The sequence below is a fragment of the Mus caroli genome, chromosome 12 (assembly GCF_900094665.2).
Source record: "Mus caroli chromosome 12, CAROLI_EIJ_v1.1, whole genome shotgun sequence".
Taxonomy (NCBI): Eukaryota; Metazoa; Chordata; class Mammalia; order Rodentia; family Muridae; genus Mus; species Mus caroli.
The window spans coordinates 78,262,357-78,283,089 of NC_034581.1; the positions used below are offsets into that span (position 1 = coordinate 78,262,357).

The window sequence follows — 20,733 nt, forward strand, 5'->3', positions numbered from 1 at the left end:
GGCTGACCCGAGGCTTGAGTAAGTGCCTCCCTTTGGGAGTTTTGGAGTCTTTCAACCCAGCACGAGAATACGGTCCTCAGGACACAGTTCCGGCTCTAGGAGGGCACGGAGGGAAGCCAAGTCCTGGAACCACTTGCATAGGGTCCAGAGATAGCCACATCTTTGTTGCGCTGGTCCCAGTACTGGACTTGGCAGTACTGGAAGTTCCTCTTGGGAAACTCCAAAGGAGACAAAGGAGTCTGAAGAGAGACCATACTGGGCTATGCCTCAGCCAGGGGAGGACTTGTCCAGCAGTTAATAACCCACTGTCTTTTACCTACCTGTCTTGAGAAGGTATTTGAGGACTGTGGCCCACCAGTACTCCAGTCTGTGGATATGTGACTCTGGATCAGGATCTTGGTTGCCAAGGTGGCTGCACTGGCAGTCTCCCCTGGAAAATGTTCCTTAGGCTGCAAAATCTGAAATCTGCAAGGAAAGGAAATTTCAAATGTAAACACATCTTTTCAATTTCAATCCCTTATACTCTACCTCCATACACTAAAAGGGCAAACAGCAAGAAGGCACAGTGGGAGACGTGCATGCCCGGTAACCAACTTTAATCCCTGGAATCCACAGTAGAATCAGAGAATCAATTCTTCACAAAGTTTTCCATTGTCTTCCATATGGACACTACGGTATGCACCCTTCCTGCACCCCTATCATGTGGAAGCAGCACATGCACACACACACTAAACAAATAAACATGTATAGGAGAAAACAGTCTCTTAAGGTACACAGAAAACAAGTTTCACTAAAAATGGGAGTCAAATCATGCAAAAATAGTTGGATGGATATTGTAGATTCAAGTTCCAGCTTTCCTTTTCCTTCCCTATGAAGCCGGGCCAGGCTAGAACCTGTGATCTAAATACTAGGATTACAGCTGTGCCTATCTTACCTAGCCCCATCTCTGTTTTCTTAAGAGCTACTACTGATCCTAATTAAGTCATGGATTCTCTGTGCCTGATTCTTTATAACACAAATTCTCATGTGGTGGAAACTGAGGGATAGGTTTACAACTTGGGTGATCTGGGTCTAGACTCAGTTGTCATTCTACTCTGCTGTAAGAGCTCTGATACACCCCTAGGGGCAGACCTGTCTTTAAAAGAGGAGATTAAATTAGCAATTCTTGAAATCCAGTCCTAAACAGGTACCAGGCATAGCAAGACAGTATGTATAAAGTTAACAATTGTGCTTTAATATGAGATTGCCTTTCCTATTTTTTGAGGTTAAATTCTTTTATTATAGTATGATAACATAGTACTTGTTGTTGTTGTTTTTTAATGTGTGACTGTGTCAGACATGGTTTCCATTGCTAGAACTATAAGCATGAGAGATCACACACAGGTACTGGGGATATCCAGTCTGGACTTCATAGTAAGTTCTAAGTCAGCCTGAGCAACAGAGTGAGAAACTGTCTCAAAATATCAAAAAACAAAGTGTTGTTTCCCTACAGTCCCAGCACAACAGAGATGGAGACAAGAGAGTCAGGAATTCAAAGTCATCCTCAACTCCACAGTGAATTCAAGGCCAGCTTAGGCTATGAGACCTTGCATCAAAAACAACACAAAACAAAAAAGTTATGATTTCTATCTTTGAGCTTCTATTGTCGTGATAAAACACCATTACCAAAAAGCAACTTGGGAAGGAAAGGGTTTAATCTCATCTTTCAACCTGCAGCCCACCATCTGAGGAAGTCCGCAGGAACCTGGAGACAGGAACTAAATGAAGCAAAGGCTATCAAGGAACACTACTTACTGGCTTGCTTCCCACGGCTTGTTCAGCCTGATGTCTTATAGCATACAGGACAACTGGCCAGGGGCGCCAGTAAACATTAGTTACTACCAACCTTTTTATTCAGAAACACCTCTGTTGTATCATTATGGTGAATTTGTATTGTTTTTGTTTGTTGGTTGGCTGTAATCAATATATTCTATGAAAAAAAATCTATTTTCAATAACAAAATAGTTGTTTGATCTTAAAAAATAAATAAAACAGATCCCTGATTCTAAAATCCTTTAAAAAAAACTAATTTTGTTTATAAAATTTAGATTTTTACCAAAACTAAAAACATCTGCTACAAATACTTTTGCTAACAGAACATGAAGAGTTTTCAATTGCTTAGGTCAAACATAAATATAAAGTGCAGTCCTTGCCCTCAAAAACTTTTTTTTTTTTTGATTTTTGGAGAAAGGGTTTCTCTGTATAGCCCTGGCTGTCCTGGAACTCACTCTGTAGACCAGGCTAGCCTCAAACTCAGAAATCCGCATGCCTCTGCCTCCCGAGTGCTGGGATTAAAGGCCTGCACCACCACGCCCGGCCCTCAAAAACCTTTTAATGTGGCATTTCAACACTAAACTGACCCTAAGTAAGTCAGTGGTAGAATATTTGTCTAGCATGTACAAAGCCCTGGGTTCAATCCTCAGCTCTGCAAAATACTAATGCTAATAATGATGATGATGATGGGTCATTTGTAATTTTCTTTCTTTTTCCACTCCACACACCTTTTGGGATACTGTGAATATAGGGTCTACCATTGTGCTGTATCCCAGCTCTCTTTTATCTTGTGTGTGAGAGGGTACATAGGAAGGGCTTGTATGGCCTTAAAGGAAAAATGAGGGAAGGAGTTAAAAGGTGAACAACATTCACAATTTGTTTTGCACAGCCATTTACTCTCAGATAATGATATTTATTTTTTAAAAAAACAACAGCAGCTGAATTTTATTCCAACAGCTGCACTACCAAAACAATTTCAGATGTAATTTACAAATTAGTTTTAGCGAACAATGCGTTTCAGTTCATTTTTCCATTGGCCTAATTCTTGGACAGACTGCAAAGTTTTCAATATTTTACTTCAATTTTAACAGTTGCATTATCAAAGAGATTAAACAGTAGCAAAACACAGAGAAATAACAATAGGTATAATTGCTTTTCAGATATGTTAAGAAACCATATTACTAGTAAAAATACCTGACATGTATTTGACCAAACTTAACACCAAAAGTTAAAGTTCTAGGATAAATCACAATTCTCCCAGGACATTTTCCATCTCTCTGCTTCTGTAACAGCAAAGCAAATGAAGCCTCTTTACTGTCCTGTGGCTACCGTCAACTATCCCAACACTAATCAAGAGCCAGTACTAGTAAGTGAGAGCCAGACATGGTGAAACAAGCCTGAAATCTCAGAGCTCAGACAACTCAGGACCAAAAGCTTGAGCCCAGTCTCACAGTGAGTCCCGGTCTTAAAACACACACATGCTCACACACATTCATATGTATACACACACACACACACACACACACACACACGTCCATGAACTATTTGGCATTTTAGGATCAGAATAGGCTAGTTGCTACATTTAAAAGAAAATATGAAAATGGATTACTCCTAAAAATACTAAAAAGGAAAAAATATCTAAATTTCTAAAATCTCAATTTAAAACACTATGTAATGGTTAGTTTTTACTCAACCCCATCTAGGAAAGTAGTCTGAATGGGAACAGGTTAGATTAGATTGGCCTGATTTCATACCTTTGAGGGATTTTCTTAATTAAGTTAATAGACGTGGGAAGACCCACCTTGAATGTGGGTGGCAGCAATTCATGGGCTAGGCCCTGGACTGAAAGACAAGGAGAGAGCCAGCTGAACCCTGGCAAGTACACATGCATTTATTTCGCTCTGTGCTTGACTGTGGATATGACCAGCTGTTTTAAATTCCTGTAGCCTCAGCTTCTCTGCTATGATGGGCTGTGACATGGAATTGTGAGCTAAAACAAACCCTTTAAGTTGACAAGTGATTTTATCATAGCAACAGAAATGAAACTGGAAAATACTGGCAATGTGTACTCACAGAACATAAATAATAATTAATGACTGTTAGCTCAAAGATTTGGTTTGCCAAAATTTCCCCTGTATTAAAAGCTCTATCTCCACTGTAACACTTTACCACTACCCCCAGAAAAGACTGCTTAAGAACCTTTTCATCTAAGTGTGCTGGCACACACCTTTAATCCTAGTACTCATGGAGCTGAGGCAGTAGGACCACCAGTCCAAAGCCTACATGGGCTACACAGCAACTTCCAAGTAAGATCATGTAGTGAGACCTTATCTCAAAAAAGCAACAAAGAATCTTTTATTATCTCCCTAAATGTAAATGGACAACAAGATTGCTTACACCTCTAGGCAGGTCCATTTTAGAAACAGCTCAGAGAAGAGCAACCTTAGCCTAAGATTTAAGTTTTAATCAGACCTGGATAATTTTGTATCAACAAGATTCAGTGTGCAACCCTGTCTCAAATAAGAAAGCTAGTATCAACCTCTGCCTTCCACATGCAACTGCACATACACATGTGTATGTTCATGAACCCATACACACACATATATACATAAAAAATAAAACAAAGGATCTTTAGCTAACATTGCTTCACAATTTGGGGGGGGGGGTTCGAGACAGGGTTTCTCTGTGTAGCCCTGGCTGTCCAGGAACTCACTCTGTAGACCAGGCTGACCTGGAACTCAGAAATCCGCCTGCCTCTGCCCACCAAGTGCTGGGATTAAAGGCGTGGCCACCACGCCCGGCTTGCTTCACAATTCTTAACAAAAGGAAAGGAAGTAATTGTACAGGAGACAGATGAAATCAGAGCTTGTTGTCCATTGCTGTCTGTATTTTCTGCTCCCTCAGGAGGGGTGCTTCAATGGGGAGTAGGTCACATACTCAGGTGAGGTCAGGTGAAATCTTAATTGGTCAGATAAAGATAGAGCCTGTGATTGGGTAGTGGAAGGGAGAGGCGGAGCTGAAAGTTTTAGAGAGGGGAAAGAGAAAGAACAAGGCCAGACAAGACAGAGGGAGAGAAAGATGGAGCAGACCCAGTGGCCTGGAGGAGCTGCAAGTAGCTAGGGATTCCACAGCTGGGCAATAGAGTAGTGAAGTGGTCTATTTGTCTAATCTAATCGTGCAGCTTGTAATTACTGAGTTGTGTGTTCTTCACACAGGCATTTTGGGGTTGGAGATTTACCATTATAAATCTGGCTGGTATATTATAAGTCTCTAGTATATACATTTCACAGGGCGAAGGGGATCTGAGTGAGCTGTAGCTGGCTTTCTACAGGCCAGCCACAGGGGGAAGTAAGAGCAGCAGCTCCAGGCATTTCAGGAAAGACTGGTTCGGTTAGCTCAGCAAGCAGAGAGCGCTAACGAGGGAGCAGGTTTTTGCCCAGAGCGGCTTGGCAGCAGGCTGGCAGCGGAAACCAGGGCAAGATGGCCACTGGGGGCTGGCCATGGGGGTGGGCAAGACCACCACGGCCAGAGTGTAGCCAGATTTAGTGTGGGTTTTGATTTTAAAACTACATGCAACTATTCACCACCTATGCAAGTGGAGGGGAGGGAGGAAGGAGAGAGAAGGAACACAAAGATTATACATAATCAAGAGACTTAGAGACTAGAAAAGGACAAAACAACTCATACCACAGAAATACCAATCAAAATACCCACTTCAATAGCTTTTAATTAAGGCAATACAAAAAATTAAAGCAAACAAATTACCTCCCATCAACCACATCCTACATAACTAAAATTAACCAAAAACAAGGAAATAATAGCTCTAATATTTAGATAGCCATAAAAAAGCAAACTAAGTACAAAACTTTTATATCAAAAAGATGTGTAACAGAGGCTGGGATGAATCACATTTGATAAGAGTCCTTGCCTAGCATGCATGTCCCCCTGCACCTCCTACACACCCGGTGTGTAAGTGACGTGTAGAGGTGTATCGTACACCTGTGATCCCTGCATTTCAGAAGGCAAAGGCAAGAAGGTCACAAGTCTAAGGACAGCCTAGTACTATATAGACAAATTAGTCTCAAAAAATATAATTTTAAAATTCACTGGAGAGGGCTGGAGATGGCTCAGTGGTCAAGAGCACTAGTTCCGCCAGGCGTGGTGGCGCACGCCTTTAAGCCCAGCACTTGGGAGGCAGAGGCAGGCAGATCTCTAAGTTCGAGGCCAGCCTGGTCTACAGAGTGAGTTCCAGGACAGCCAGGGCTACACAGAGAAACTCTGTCTCGAAAAAACAAAACAAAACAAAAAGAGCACTAGTTCCTCTTCCAGGGGCCTGAGTTCAATTCTCAGTAACCTCATAGTGGCTTAGAATTATCTATAATGGGATCTGTTGCCCAATTAACAAAAACAAAGAGATAGAGAGAGAGAGAGAAAGGGAGAAAGAAAGAAAAAAATCTTGTCCATGTGTACCTGAAGACTTAAAAATATATATATAATAACAGTCATTAAAAAAATAAATAAATAAAACAACTTTTTTTGAGGCCTCCAATTTAGCCTGTAGCCAAAGATGACTTCTGGTCCTCCTGCCTCTCCTTGAGTGCTGTGATTATAGGTAGTTTATATAGTGTTAGGGACTGAACCAAGGATTTCAAGCATCCTAGACAAGCATCCTCCCAAAGGAGCTATACAATATAGATGATTCTTAAAAACGCAATATTGACTAGAGCAAAGCTGTGTGTGTGTAGTGTATGTATACATACACTACACACACACACACGCGTATACACACATATACATATATATATGTACACACACACACACGTATACACAATATACATATATATACGTATGTGTATATATATATATATATATATATACACACACACACACACAAACAGGTGGGTTCACCTCTATGTAAATGCCAGGGGCGAGCAATCACAAAAGCATCTCCTGCAGGAGGACCTAATTGAGGACTGCCTGAGAGACCAAGGACTGCAGACACAGACAATGGTAGGCAATTGGGAATTGCTGTTAGAAGAGATGCTTTCTTGGGACCAATGGAGCATGGGTAGAGGGTATTAAAGGAGCTGGCAGCAGCATTCAGATGAACTTGTGGGTTTTCTCACTTGCTTTCAGAGTCTGTCTTTGATTCTGCACCACCTCACCTCCAACCCCCAAGGGCAGGTAGAGTGAAGCATTGAGTAGTGCAGGCATAGGCAGCATCTGGTGCCCAACGTGGACAGACTACATTGTCCTCGTTTTGGGTTTTTTTTTTTTTTTTGATTTTTGGTTGGTTGGTTGGTTTTGTTGTTGTTGTTTTGTTTTGTTTTTTTGGCTGCTTGTGAACCTCCTTTGCTCACGGTTTGACATGATCTGCTCTTCTCATAGTACTACTACTGTTGTGCCTTCAGTTGCTTTGCGGTGAGTTGGCCCCTTATGTGTGGATCTCGTGAGGGTGAGTACTCAGACCTCATTTCTGTCTTTTTTTGTCTGTTCATCCTGGTGACCATCGTACTTTCAGTTTTGGTCTCAGTGTGAGGGTGAGCTTGCGGCAGCCATCTTTTCTTCCTTCCTTGTCTTTGTTTAGGTGCGCGTGCTACAGTAAACATGCAGCAGACTTATTTTCTTTCTCCTTTGTCTTTGTTATTTTCACTTTTAGTTCCCATGCATCCTAGTGAGTGACATAGGGGCTGGTCTCCAAGGTGTGCTATCAGGGATCAGCTCCCAAGTGCCTTTCCCATCCCATGGACACTATGCAGGCATAGGGCCTTTGAGCTACACCTGAGGGAGTTCCCTGATTAGTCACCACCTCTTTCATATTTGTTGTATCAGTTCTTCACTTGTTTCCTTTGCGCTAGTTGTCATGGGTTCCCTCCCCTCCATCATCAAGGAACCCCAGATTAGGGGTCTGAAAACCCTTCTGGTTACTCATAGTCTCAAGGTTATGACTCACAACCTGGACCAATTTTGGGAGGAAGTTGCTTTTTCAACCCCCTGGATATCGCCACAGAGCATGTGGGACCCTGACCTCTGAATGCGTGTTCTCTTCTTTGCCCACAAGCATAAGGTACAGTCTGGGATTATCCCTCCCTTGTTCTTTGCCCCATCCTCCTTCCAGTCATAGCCAGGCTTAAGAATTCTTCCCCAGAGGAAGTGGTGGCTGCCCATAACAAATACTGCCAGGATCAGGATCAGGCTAATATTCACCTTTCCATTACTGACCCTGTCCCACTTTCTCTGGGCAAACAGGTTGATTTTAACAATGAGGATGAGGGCACCTCTGCTCCAGCCCCCTGGTCGTTCCAAGCCGTCCTCAAGTCCTGCTGTTCCAGGTCCCTCACTCACTAGCCCTTTTGCTCCTGCCTCATTGGAGGTACCTCCAGCTTATTCCTGGTGTGATTTATAGGGACTTTGCCTTCCTGAGGTACCCCTGCAGTGGTCACTCCTGCAATGCCTGTACCTCATGCTGGACTGCCTCTTCCCTGGGGCCTCATTCACCTCATGTATATTGTGAGGCTTTCCTAGTCAATCTTGGCCTTGATGTGGCCTTGAATAGGCCCTGGATTCCCACTCCTCTGGCAGACGTGGCACTAATCAGAAAAGCTGCCAACAATTCTGGCCCAGATTCCCTTTATTCTGAACAAGTACAGAAGCAGTGGGCCATGCACCTCCAGACCTATTACGATGGATATAATCTCTTTAAGGCAGTACTTAACCCTGCTGTGTTTCTTAACTGGAGGTCTGCATATCATGACTTGGCTGAGAATCAGGCTAGGATTAACCTGGAATATAACCTTAACATTACCTTTGATATGCTAACTGGCCACATGGCATACATTAACCCTGCCACTCAGGCCACTATTGGACTGCATGCTTACTTTAACCCTTAAGGACTGCACTCTTGTCCAGCAGTCTGGGGAATCCTTCATGGTCTTCCTGTTCCGTGTGACTGAGGCAGTGGAAAGGCTGGTCGATGCTGGCCCAAGCAGAGACATGCTCATCAAGCAGCTTGCATGGGGAAGGCCTTAACACCCCCACTCACAATTCTGTGGCAGCAGCCATAGGGAATGGTGATACCCATAAATGGGTTGTTGCCACTCATAATTTGGACCCTGGTGCAGGCCCCATTGCAGCCCTGACTGCCTCTATTGACATCTTGGTCACTGAATGTATAAGAGGATGCACCCTCTTCATGAAGGGCCCTCCCAATCGCACCTGTTGGGGCTGTGGCAAGCCTGGTCACCTCAGACGGACTACCCCTCAGCTAGGCCCAAGACCAGATGCCCTTATTGTAACAAAGGTTTCCACTGTGCTAAGGATTGTCACTCTCAAAAGCAGGAAGACATTTTAAACTCCAAAAGGGAGCACCCCTCAGTCCCACCAGTAAGAGGGAGGGAGCCTGCTCAGCCAGGAGTCTTTTGGACCATGCCTGTATTTCCTCATTCCCCAATGTTGACTGTACATTTAGACAGTTAAAGGGGTTGGTTGACACACGGGCAGATGTCACGATAATAGCAAAAAAAAAAAATAATAATAATCACTGAGGTTCCACCATTGGAGATTCCAGTCTGGTCCATCCATTACAGGAGTTGGAGGTCAACAGGACACAAAAATAACTACCTAATCTGTTCATTGGCAGGATTTGAAATGCAGTTGGGATCTTTTACACCGTTGTGGCTGATGTTCCCCACAATCTTTGGGGAAGAGATATTCTGGAAGACATGGGTGCCGTCCTTACTACAGGTGATTCTGAGTTTTTTGATGATGTCATGCAACAAACCACTCAGGTCACAAAGTCGGGAACCACCCCCAATTCTAATGGCCATTGCCCATCCAGCACCAACTGACATCAAGATACCTAACCCTATACTGTTGGCCTGGCTATCTGAAGCTAATATCTGAGTGGACCAGTGGCCCATTTTCGAACCTAAGCTTTCTGTTCTCAAGGAACTGATCATGAAACAATTAGCTTTGGTTCATTTGGAACACTCTACCAGCAGACATAATACTCCCATTCTTGTCATTAAAAACAAGTCAAGGAAATCTAGGCTTCTACAGGACCTGAGAGCCATTATGAACATATGGAAAAAATGGGGACTACTCAAGTGGGACTGCCTCATTCTAGTGCTATCCCACCCAAGTACCATGTGATGATCCTAGATATTAAGGATTGCTTTTTCCAGATCCCTTTGGCTCCCCAGGATAGATGCCGTTTTGCCTAAACAGTATGGGAGACTAATAAACCAGCTAAAAGATATCAGTGGTCAGTCCTCCCCAGGGCATGAAAAATAACCTATTTGTCAGTTATATGTTGTTGAAGCCATACAGGAGTCCCCAGGGATGTCCTTGTCACCCATTACATGGGTTACATATTATGCTTACACATCCTAGCTGCCTGATCTTGAAAGGGTGTCCTCTCAATTGTTGGTCAACTTGGAAAAACTCAACTTGTAGGTTGCTCCCAAAAAGATTCAGAGAGTTCCCCCATATACCTTCCTGGGCTTTTCTATTTCTGACAAGATTAAGCCCCTGGCCTGCTCCATCCTGGCAAAAGAATCCTACTTCCTCTTGGAGCTACAATTGTGTGGACCTGTTAACTGGCTCAAACCTTTCCTGTTTATTCCAGACCAGAGATGAGGCACCTCTTTTTCTCTCTTCTTTCTCTCCTAGCAGCCCCTCTGCCAGGGTTAAACTAACATCTGAGGCGAGCAACCTACTACAGAAAGCTATGGCACTCCTTTCTACAACTCTAGAAAGGCATGATCCAGGGAAACCCCTCCTGGCCATAATTCTGTGATCCCTTGAGGGGGTCCTAGGAATGTTATGGCAGAATGGGCCTCACATGTGGTTGCACTAGGGCCATTCTGATTTACTTAAAGTTACCTCAAAGTTTGACACTGTCTTCTGCCTTGCCCTTAAGGAGAGAGGCTTAGCAAGAACATATAACAGGGAACTAGACAAAAGAATTCTACCATTCTCTTTACGGTATTCTCAATCAATATGGGCAGATTCCATCAGCTTTTAAGCAATGGTGGCGAGGTTCACAGGCTCACTGGATAATCACATGCTACCAGATAAGCGACTTACTGCTTTGTCCCAGCTGCCAATTATAATTAAACTCCATAACATTCCTAGCTCTCGCCCCATTCCCAAGGCAACTATGGCCTTTTCTGATACTAATAACACCAGATGTGCAGTTCTTACCCAAAGACAGGAGAAAAAGTACACAACTAAAATTCTCCCTAATCCTGGCTCAGTGAAACTAGGTGAATTATTTGGACTCGTGAAAACTTTTGAGTAGCAATAACAGGAGCCAATATTTTTCTCAGACAGCCAATATGCAATACAAGGTGTCCATATCCTTTCCTTCTATATTAAAGAACAAAACAACCCTATACATGTCTGCATACACTCTATCCAGAAGGTTCTCAAGGACAGAACACATCCCTGGTTCATCTCACACATAAGATCGCATTCTAAGTTGCCTGGAATTATTAGCAGAAGGAAATGAGAGAAGTGCCCTGATTATGACTATAGACATGGAATTGTTAGAACAAGCCAGAATGTTACACCAGCAATGTTTCACCTTTCTTAGAATTTACATAAGCTCTTGCCCAAAATGTCTATGTCACAATGTAAACATCTTGCAAGTTCCTGTGCAACATGTGCACCTCTTGCACCATTGGGCATTTCACGAGTCCTTGGCAGATCAGGAGCTAACCATAGAGGTCTATTCCCCAATGTAATCTGGCAAATGGATGTCATCCATTACCCAGCCTTGGCAATCTTAGGTATATACATGTTGTGGTAGATACTTGCTCAGTCTTTGTATACACGGTGGCCATGACAGGTGAAAAGCCTCTCATGTTATTAAGTCCATGAAATCAGCAATGCTGCTAAAGGGAGCGCCTTGGGCACTCAAGACTGACAGTAGACCCACTTACTCATCTCAGCAGTTCAGTGCCTTCCTATCCTCATGGAGGATCGATCAGTCACTCCTTTGGAATATCCTATAATCCTCAAGGCCAAGCAATCATAGAAAGAGCAAATTGCTCACTGAAGGGAGTACTTGCTCGGGTCATGTCTCAGTCAGGGCTTCTATTCCTGTACAAAACATCATGACCAAGAAGCAAGTTGGGGAGGAAAGAGTTTATTCAGTTTACACTTCCACATTGCTGTTTATCACCAAAGGAAGTCAGGACTGGCACTCAAGCAGGTCAGGAAGCAGGAGGTGAAGCAGAGGCCATGGAGGGATGTCACCTACTGGTTTGCTTCCCCTAGCTTGCTCAGCTTGCTTTCTTATAGAACCCAAGACTACCAGCCCAGGGATGGCACCACCCACAATGGGCCCTCCCACCTTGATCATCAACTGAGAAAATGCCATATAGCTGGATGTCATGGAGGCATTTCCTCAACTGAAGCTCCTTTTTCTGTGATAACTCCAGCTTGTGTCAAGTTGACACACAAAACCAGCCAGTGAAGGGCACCTCCCAGAAATCCAAAAGAGATCCACACCTAGCCTTGGTGGAGAGGTCCTGTTCCATGTGAACTTTCTCTCCTTAGATGAGAAAGGGATGAGTCCTGCTTGCTTACAAACATTGTGCATTTTTGCTGCCGAGGGATGCTCCCCTCCCATTAGTTAGATGGAGGGACCCAATAACCTCTCAATGGCAACTACCTGGTCCTTTTCTGACGAGGGGGCGAGGTTACGTTTGTGTTTTCCCCCAAGAGGCAACCATGCCAATATGGGTGCCTTCGAGAGATATTTGCCCTGCCATGGACAGGGGTCAAAGACAGAGTCAGGAGAGGACCAGGATCAGGAGATGTAATGTACATACTATTTATTTTTATAATTTATTTATAGTTTATTAATTTTTCCTCAGCCTGGGTGGACTGATGAGCTCTGGGCTTTGGTGCCCCTGCTCCCCATCCTTTTGCCTGTGGCACTTAACTCCCTGGCCTACCCTGTTCCATTTCTCTTCTAATGTGAGTTTCGGTTTGCCCTTCATGGACCTAGTCACTACTACATGACAACTGGAAGGCATCTGGTCCACGGAGCAGGAAATCCTCTGCTTTGCCACCAATGTCTCCTCCATTGGCCCTTGCATCCAACTATACAATAGGACCATGGGGGACTTTCATGATAATCTAACCTATAGCACCATGTTAGGCATGGAACTTCACATTCCCCTTACTGATTACAAATCCCCAAAGGATCCCCCAAGCATATCATGTCCACCCCTGCCTTGCTGCCCAAGGGTCCCTGAAATGCCCACTTTCATTGGACTTCCTATCCCTTGGGAGCACTGCCATCCCATGCTAGGTATAAAATTCACCTGGAACTACCCAACACTGTCATCTAACCTCACTTGGCATGTGGAGGTTTACCTCACATGATGCTTCCAATATTACTCCCTATGTTAACAGGGATCCCATTAGATTCCAGTATGATCCCATTATGAGCAACTGGGATTTATGTGGCCCCTCTGATTGTTTTTATTTATGTCCCCTTACTCTCTTAAAAGGTGGCTGTCTCTTTAATGGGACATATTTCTATATAAACCAGTCAGTGAAAATGTAGACTGGGGCAATCTCCATGACCACTGGCAGCCACGTTGGCTGGAAAGCCACCCCAATCTGTGTCAGACCTCCTTTTTTCTTTCTGGTCACCAATACCTCCATTGTCAGAGATAGCCTTAACTACTTCAATGAGAAATGTCTCCTGACTGCTTGCTAGATGGGGCATTCAACAATGGCTATCCTGATGAGGGAACCAGAGGCCATTTGGATGCTGGTGGTAAATGCCACCCACATTCATGGCATCACTCTGATGGCCCAGACTCACTTACAATCCCTACACTGGGGAAAGAGGGATTTTGGTATTGCAGCTGCCATCATTGCAGGCACTGCCAAGGCAACAACAGCAGCTGTTGCCTTGATTCAGACAGCCACTATGGCAAAGACTGTCAATGTTGTAAAGTCTCTAAGTCTGCTGAGGCACTACAGGCACGGGAGGTACTAAATCAACATCTTTATGAAGCCATTCACATTTTACAACAACAGATTGACTGACTGGCAGAAGAGTCAGTGTCTCTATTGGCATTCGACACCAAGTTTCACTCAATCTGCCTTACCTCTTACCAGGTATATAATATAACGCCACTGAAGCTCAACGACAGTTGGCTCAATATCTTGAAGGTACCTTGTTGGTCACATTATTACTTTCACTATTTTGTGCTGTTAAGCGAGAATATAGCCAACCTCAACACGACCAGGGTACCCTAGATGCTGGAATCTTGGGGAAAGAATGGGACTATATTAAGAGGCTGTTTGACCCCTCACGAATAGCCACATATGCTATGATGGAAGGAATTGTTATACTAATAATTATTTTGTTTAAGTGTCTCACACAGCATATCTCTAGGCAGTGCTCCATAAATAAGGTGACCCTCCAGGTGCTTGAAAATCCCGAATGTGGACCCCCTAAGGAAGTGATCAAAGCCTGATGGCAGAGATCTGTGAGACCACCATGTAGGCTATTCCTCACACGCACACGCGCACACACACACACACACACACACCTTGTGTGACATGCTTCCGGAGTGATATCTCTTTGAGGGCTGGTAGTCAATCACGGGTAAGATCCTGGAAGCCAGAACAACCTAAAACAGGAACAGCCCAGTATACTGGGAATCCTCTGAGGTGGGGTCAACAATGTCAAAGCAATGGCATCAGGCTCCCACTAGGCTGTCAAAATCTGAAAACAAAAGGGTGGAAATGTAGCAGGAGCACACAGCCACCTCTATGTAAGTGCCAGGGGCAAGCAACCTCAAAAGCATCCCCTGCGGGAGGCCCTAACTGAAGACCACCTGCTAGCCAATCAGGAACTGTTGCTTACAAGAGATGCTTTCTTGGGACCAGTGCAGCACAGGTGGAGGGTATTAAAGGAGCTTGCAGCAGCATTCAGACAAGCTTACTGTGGCTTTCCTCACCTGCTTCTGGAGTCTGTGCTGTTGATTCTGCACTACCACACATCCAACATCCAAGGGCAGGTGGGGTCAGCAGTGAGTACTCCAGGGCACAAGCAGCATATATAATGATTCCATGATACAATTTAAAAACAGCAAAACTAGAGGCTAGAGAAATGGCTCAGTGTTTATAAGTATGACCTGATCTTGCAGAGGCCTTAAATCCAGTTCCCAGCACCAATATCTCGGGACACAACCATCTGTAACTCCAGCTCCAAGGTACTCCAGCACCCTCTTCAAGCCTCCACGGTGACCTATACTTAAGTGCACAGGTTTACATATAGACACAAATACAAACACACACACACACAAACATAAATCTTTGGCTTGTTCGTTTTTTTAAACTACAAAATTTTAAAATTCTGAAGGGAAAGAGGTTGATGAACAAAAATCAAAATAACTGAGGGCCCCAAAGGGAATGGGAACTCCACAGGAAACCAACAGAGTTAACTAACCTGGACGCTTGGGAGTTCTCAGAGACTGAGCCACCAACCAGAGTATTCACAAGCTGGAATGAGGCCCTCTAGCACATATGTAGCAGATGTGCAGCTCAGTCTCCATGTGGTTCCCCCAACAACTAGAGCAGGGGCTGTCCCTAACGCTGTTGTCTGTCTGTGGAATCCATTCCCCAAGTGGACTGTCTTATTTGGCCTTCATGGGAGAGAATGCACCTAACCCTGCAGAGACTTGATGTGCCAAGGTGTGGGGGATATCCAGGGGTGGCCCTCACCCTCTCAAAGAAGAAGGGGTGAGTGATGGGGAAAGGAGACAGTGATACGGATAATAAATAAATAAATAAATGGGAAAACTAAACACAGTTCTGAATAGTTTCACTTACAGTGCCTAAGCTGACTGGAAATCAGGAGAAATATGCCAACTTTACTGCCACTGTCATTTCTTAAACTGGGCAACAGATTCATAAAGAGTACAGTTTTATTATATGTATCATTACTTCTATATACTATTTTTGTCAATATAATATTGTAAACACTTTATAACAAGAAGAAAAAAAGAAAGGGGAAAGAAAGGGAAGGAAGAAAATAGACAGGCGCTTATTAATACAGAGGATCTCTTATTTCTTTCTCAAAAGGTACTGCACTATGACTATGAAAACACAGTTTAATACATTTCTCCTACCAAGGGCATAAAGAGAAACACTAAACAAGCAGAAAATCTGTCTTCATTTTTTTCTTTTAGTTGTATTTATTTATTCATTCATTCATTCATTTATTTTGGTTTTTCAAGACAAGGTTTCTCTGGGTAGCCCTGATTGTCCTAGAACTTGCTCTGTAGACCATGCTGGCTTCACTCATGGATCCGCCTGCCTCTGTCTCCTGAGTGCTGGGATTAAAGGTGTGTTCCACCACCACCTGGCTACAGGTTTATTTTTATGTGTACTGTGTACACCTGTGTGGATGTTGAGTAGAGTGCCTGCAGAGGGATCCTGTGCAAGGGCAGTATATGCTCTTAACTGCTGAGCCAGATCTCCAGCTTCCTATCCTCAAAATTTAAAGATTAACATAAGGTACAATGGCATGGACCTGTGGTCCCAGGTGCTATGAAGGCTGCAGAGGAAGCCTGAAGATCATGAACTTGGGAAGAAAGCATGATGAGACTTCACTGCAAAACAATGAAAATGATACAATGCATATATTGTATAAGATGAAAATGAAAAGTAATCTCCACCTCAATTTTAATATGTAAGGAATCAGGGGTAAGCATAGAGTGTATTATCAAGGAAATAAATACTTGTATTTATATATATCAAATTGCCATGAATATGATAGCTAAAGTTGCAGAGTGAGACAAACAAGTTGAATGGGACCATCACAGCAGGCCACTAAGGCCTAAGAAGCAATCAACTCTTATAAAACCCTCAAAAGAACAAGGTAGTTTCTCTCGGTTTCCTCAGCAGTTGCATTCTCGGAAAACTCAGTCTTATTAAAAACAAGTTAAAAAACTCCTTTGTGTTTAAATATAAAACAAAATGGATGTCATGATCAAGTGAGTATGAACAGGTTTTTCACTTACAGAAAGGCCTGCCTGCACAAATGTTTGAAGGAAACCATACATAGCTGCATCATACTTGGGGTTTTGGTATCTGGGGTTTCTGGCTGCTTCCTGCTTACTGAACACCAAAGCCGTACCCTAATACCAATACTACCCTAATCCTTACAGCAGCAAGAAACATATCCTCAAAGGTCACAGGCAGCAGTACTGTCCCCATTACAAATTAATCCTATCTTAGGCAAAAGAGGCAGGAAGATCACGAGTCAAGGCCAGCCTGGCCTACATTGAGAGAGCCTATAACAACAACTATAACAAAAACTAAACTATAAAATAAAACAAACAATAAAGGCCTTGGGAAAACTGAGGTCTCACTGTAGCCTCTAGACTACATTTGTTTTCATGACACCCTGAACTTAAATGTGATAATAAAAAACCTTACCAATTTTTAACTTTGGCAAGGATAAATTCTTATACAGTGAAAAAAGATACGGTTAGGGTAGATTAAAAACTTAAGGATATTCACCCTAAGTGAGAACAATCTATTGGGGGAGGGAGATGACTCACTGGGCACAGTGCTTATAATACCAGCATGAAGAACTGAGTTTGGATCACCACCATGCACATTTTAAAAAGCTGGAATGGAGGCAAAGGCCTGTAACCTACTGGCTAAAACTTGCTGACCAGCTAGTTTTGCCAAATTGGTAAGCTCCAGGGTCAGTAAAAGACCTTGTCTCAAAATATAAGAGAATGACTGAAGAAGATACACACAGCATTGGCCCATCTTCCACCTACATGAGCACTCATGTAGCAATATACATATGTACGTACACCCATATATAAATTAATTGTAAAAGAAAATAATATAAGCTGGGTGATGGTGGTGCATACCTTTAATCCCAGCACTCAGGAGGCAGAGACAAGTAAATTCCTGAGTTCAAGGTCAGGATGAAAACAGAACAGAGTAAGTTCCAGGATGGCCAGGGCTACACACAGGAAATCCTGTCTCAAAAACAAACAAACAAACAAACAAACAAAACAAAAAACAAAAGAAAGAAAGAAAAAGAAAAGAACAAAATACATTAAACCAAATGCTAGTAGTCTTTTTACCTATTGGGTGGAAATTTTTGAAGATTTTGCTAATTTTGCTAAAATAAGTATGTGTAGAGTTCCATTCAAAGCAGCTGTTAACAGTCTATACACACAGTCTCGGTTATATTTAATACAGTGGTCATTCAAGGCAAGTATCATTCTTCTCCTCATGGTCCTTATAGGACATGCAGTCTGCAAAGGGTCATGGTCACAGCAGAAGACAGCAAGCCTTCTCTCTCATTTCTAATGTTTTATAGACTGTGCAGCTTCACTGAAATCTGGTACAGCAACACAGATTAAAAACAAAAAACAAAAACTTACCATTCTATACAATGAATATGTTACTATAAGAGTGTAAAAGCCTTAAATCTGTTTTTGAGATATGACAGATTATACTGCATGTATCAGTTATTTCTTAAAATGAATAAAATTTAAAAGCTAGCACTGTCTTTAGTCCCAGGGCCTCCTTAAAATACAATCTCTTGCCTTTAAAGATAAAGAAAACAGCTTATGGGCTGATAGTGTCCTTTGTAAAGGCAAGTGGATCTCTGTGGGTTTGAGGCCATTCTGCTCTAGAGAGGGAGTTCCATGATAGCCAGTGCTACATAAAAAGAGACCCTATCTCAAGAACAAAAAGCAAAACTGAACAAAAGCCATCAAAAAAAGGAAGTGAACGGAGGGGAAGGGGGAGAGGGGGAGGGGGAGAGGAGTGAGAGGGAGGGGGAGAGGGAGAGGAGGGGGAGGGGGGAGGGGGAGGGAGAGGGAGGAGAGCTGGGCGTGGTGGCACATGCCTTTAATCCCTGCACTTGGGAGGCAGAGGCAAGCGGATTTCTGAGTTCGAGGTCAGCCTGGTCTACAGAATGAGTTCCAGAACAGCCAGAACTACACAGAGAAACCCTGTCTTGAAAAAAAAAAAAAAAAAAAAAAAAGGAAGAGGAGGAGGAGGAGGAGGAAGAGGAGAGGAGAAGAGACTGGCTGGGAGGCTAGCTTGGTTAATAAAATGTATGTAGTACTAACATGAGGGCCTGAGTTCAAGTTCAATGCCTAAAACCCACATAAAAAGCCAAGCATGCTAGTGTATGCTTACAATCCCAGTCTACAGCCTAGCCTTCCTGGTGAGGTCCAGATCCTACTAAGAAACTATGTCTTAAACATATGGCTCTTCAGGAACGGACAACAAAAGTTGACCTCTGACCTTCACAAGTACACCCCCCACACACACACACACGTAAAGCACATATGAAGAAGAAAATACTGTTACATCTTATATTTTTAAAAGGAAGAAACAAATTTAAAACTCTGAAAAACTTTTTTAAATTTAGAAATAACCTTGACAAAAGTATCTAATTACCTTTCAATGCCAGAAATATTATGAATCAGAATCCTAATGAATCTTTTAGTAAATCTAGTATTTCTAAATCTAAACATAAATTCTGATAAAGAGTTAATGCTTGTTTAAAAAAAAAAATCCTAACAGGTTAAGAAGAAACTGATAGCCAGTAAGAACCCTAGGCTGGGAAGGAGTTCTATAGCAGTGTACTTGGCCTAGCATTTGGGAGATCCAGGGTTCAACCCTCAGCATGCATGCATGCCCGCGCACACCCTGCAACTGCAACAGTGTCATTGAGGCTGGCAAGGTAGCTCTGTGGGTAAAAGTATTTGCTGCCAAGCTGGCAACCTAAGTTTGATCCCTAGGACTCAAATGGTGGAAGGAGAGAGCTGACTCCCACAAACTGTCCTCTGACCTGTATATGTGCACCATAAAGTGACTCACTTCTTTGGCCTAGTCTGTTGGGTTCCATTGTATGAACTTAGTCCAAAATAATTATCTCCTACTATTTAACCATACAAAACTGTTGAAAGAGAGGGGAAAGGAAGGGGAAGCGGCAAGAAATGAAAAAAGAAAAAGTATCTTATAAAACCTCAGCTTTGGGAAATGGTTAAGAGCACTTGCTGTGGGCTGGCGAGATGGCTCAGTGGGTAAGAGCACTGACTTGCTCTTCTGAAGGTCATGAAGCAACCACATGGTGGCTCACAGCCACTCATAACGAGATCTGATGCCCTCTGCTGGTGCGTCTGAAGTCAGCTACACTGTACTTATATATAATAATAAATAAAATCTTTAAAAAAAAAAAAAAAAAAAAAGAGCACTTGCTGTTGTAACAAAGGATCCAGGCTCGATTCCCAGAACCCACATGGAGGCTCACCACCTCCTCAGGCACCAGCACGAATGGTATACATGAAGTCAAAACTCTCATACCCATAAAATAATAAAATCTAAAATATTAAAATTGTATCTACTTATTTTTTTAATTTATGTGTATGAGTGTTTTGTCTGCATGTATGTCTGTGTACCACTGAATTCCTAGTGACCAAGAAGGCCATAAGATGTCAGATCTCCTGGAGGTAAAGATGGTTGCCACAAAATGGATGCAGAGAATCTAATCCAAGTCATGGAGAAGAGCTGCCAGTGTTCTAAACTTCTAGGCCATCTCTCTAGTCCCCCAAGTGCTTCTTATGTAGTCATTCACCCTCCGAGAAACACTTATTAGAAGTTCATCTTGCCGGGAGTGATGGTGCATGCCTTTAATCCCAGCACTCGGGAGGCAGAGGTAGGCAGATTTCTGAGTTCGAGGCTAGCCTGGTCTACAGGGTGAGTTCCAGGACAGCCAGGGCTATATATACAGAGAAACCCTGTCTCGAAACAAACAAACAAACAAACAAAAAAAGTTCATCTTTTTCTAAGAATGAACATGAGATAGGGTAGCACATTGAGTTAGTTTTTATTTATGAC

At 43.0% G+C, this 20,733-nt stretch overlaps 1 protein-coding gene across 11 annotated transcripts in view; it reads right to left on the bottom strand.

The window, feature by feature from the left end:
- Numb (NUMB endocytic adaptor protein) overlaps positions 1-20,733 on the bottom strand; it is a 133,864-nt gene that overhangs the window by 91,096 nt on the left and 22,035 nt on the right. For 8 of the 11 annotated variants that reach the window (XM_029484590.1, XM_029484591.1, XM_021178572.2 and 5 more), the window contains exon 2: positions 321-465. Coding sequence is in view for 1 of the 11 variants with exons in the window: in XM_029484587.1 (XP_029340447.1) it covers positions 321-465 (145 nt within the window). In the remaining 10 variants the exon portion in view is untranslated. Of the gene's footprint in view, positions 1-320; positions 466-11,756; positions 11,937-20,733 lie in introns of those variants that run through there. The other 3 variants (XM_021178574.2, XM_029484589.1, XM_029484592.1) reach the window with 2 other exon arrangements.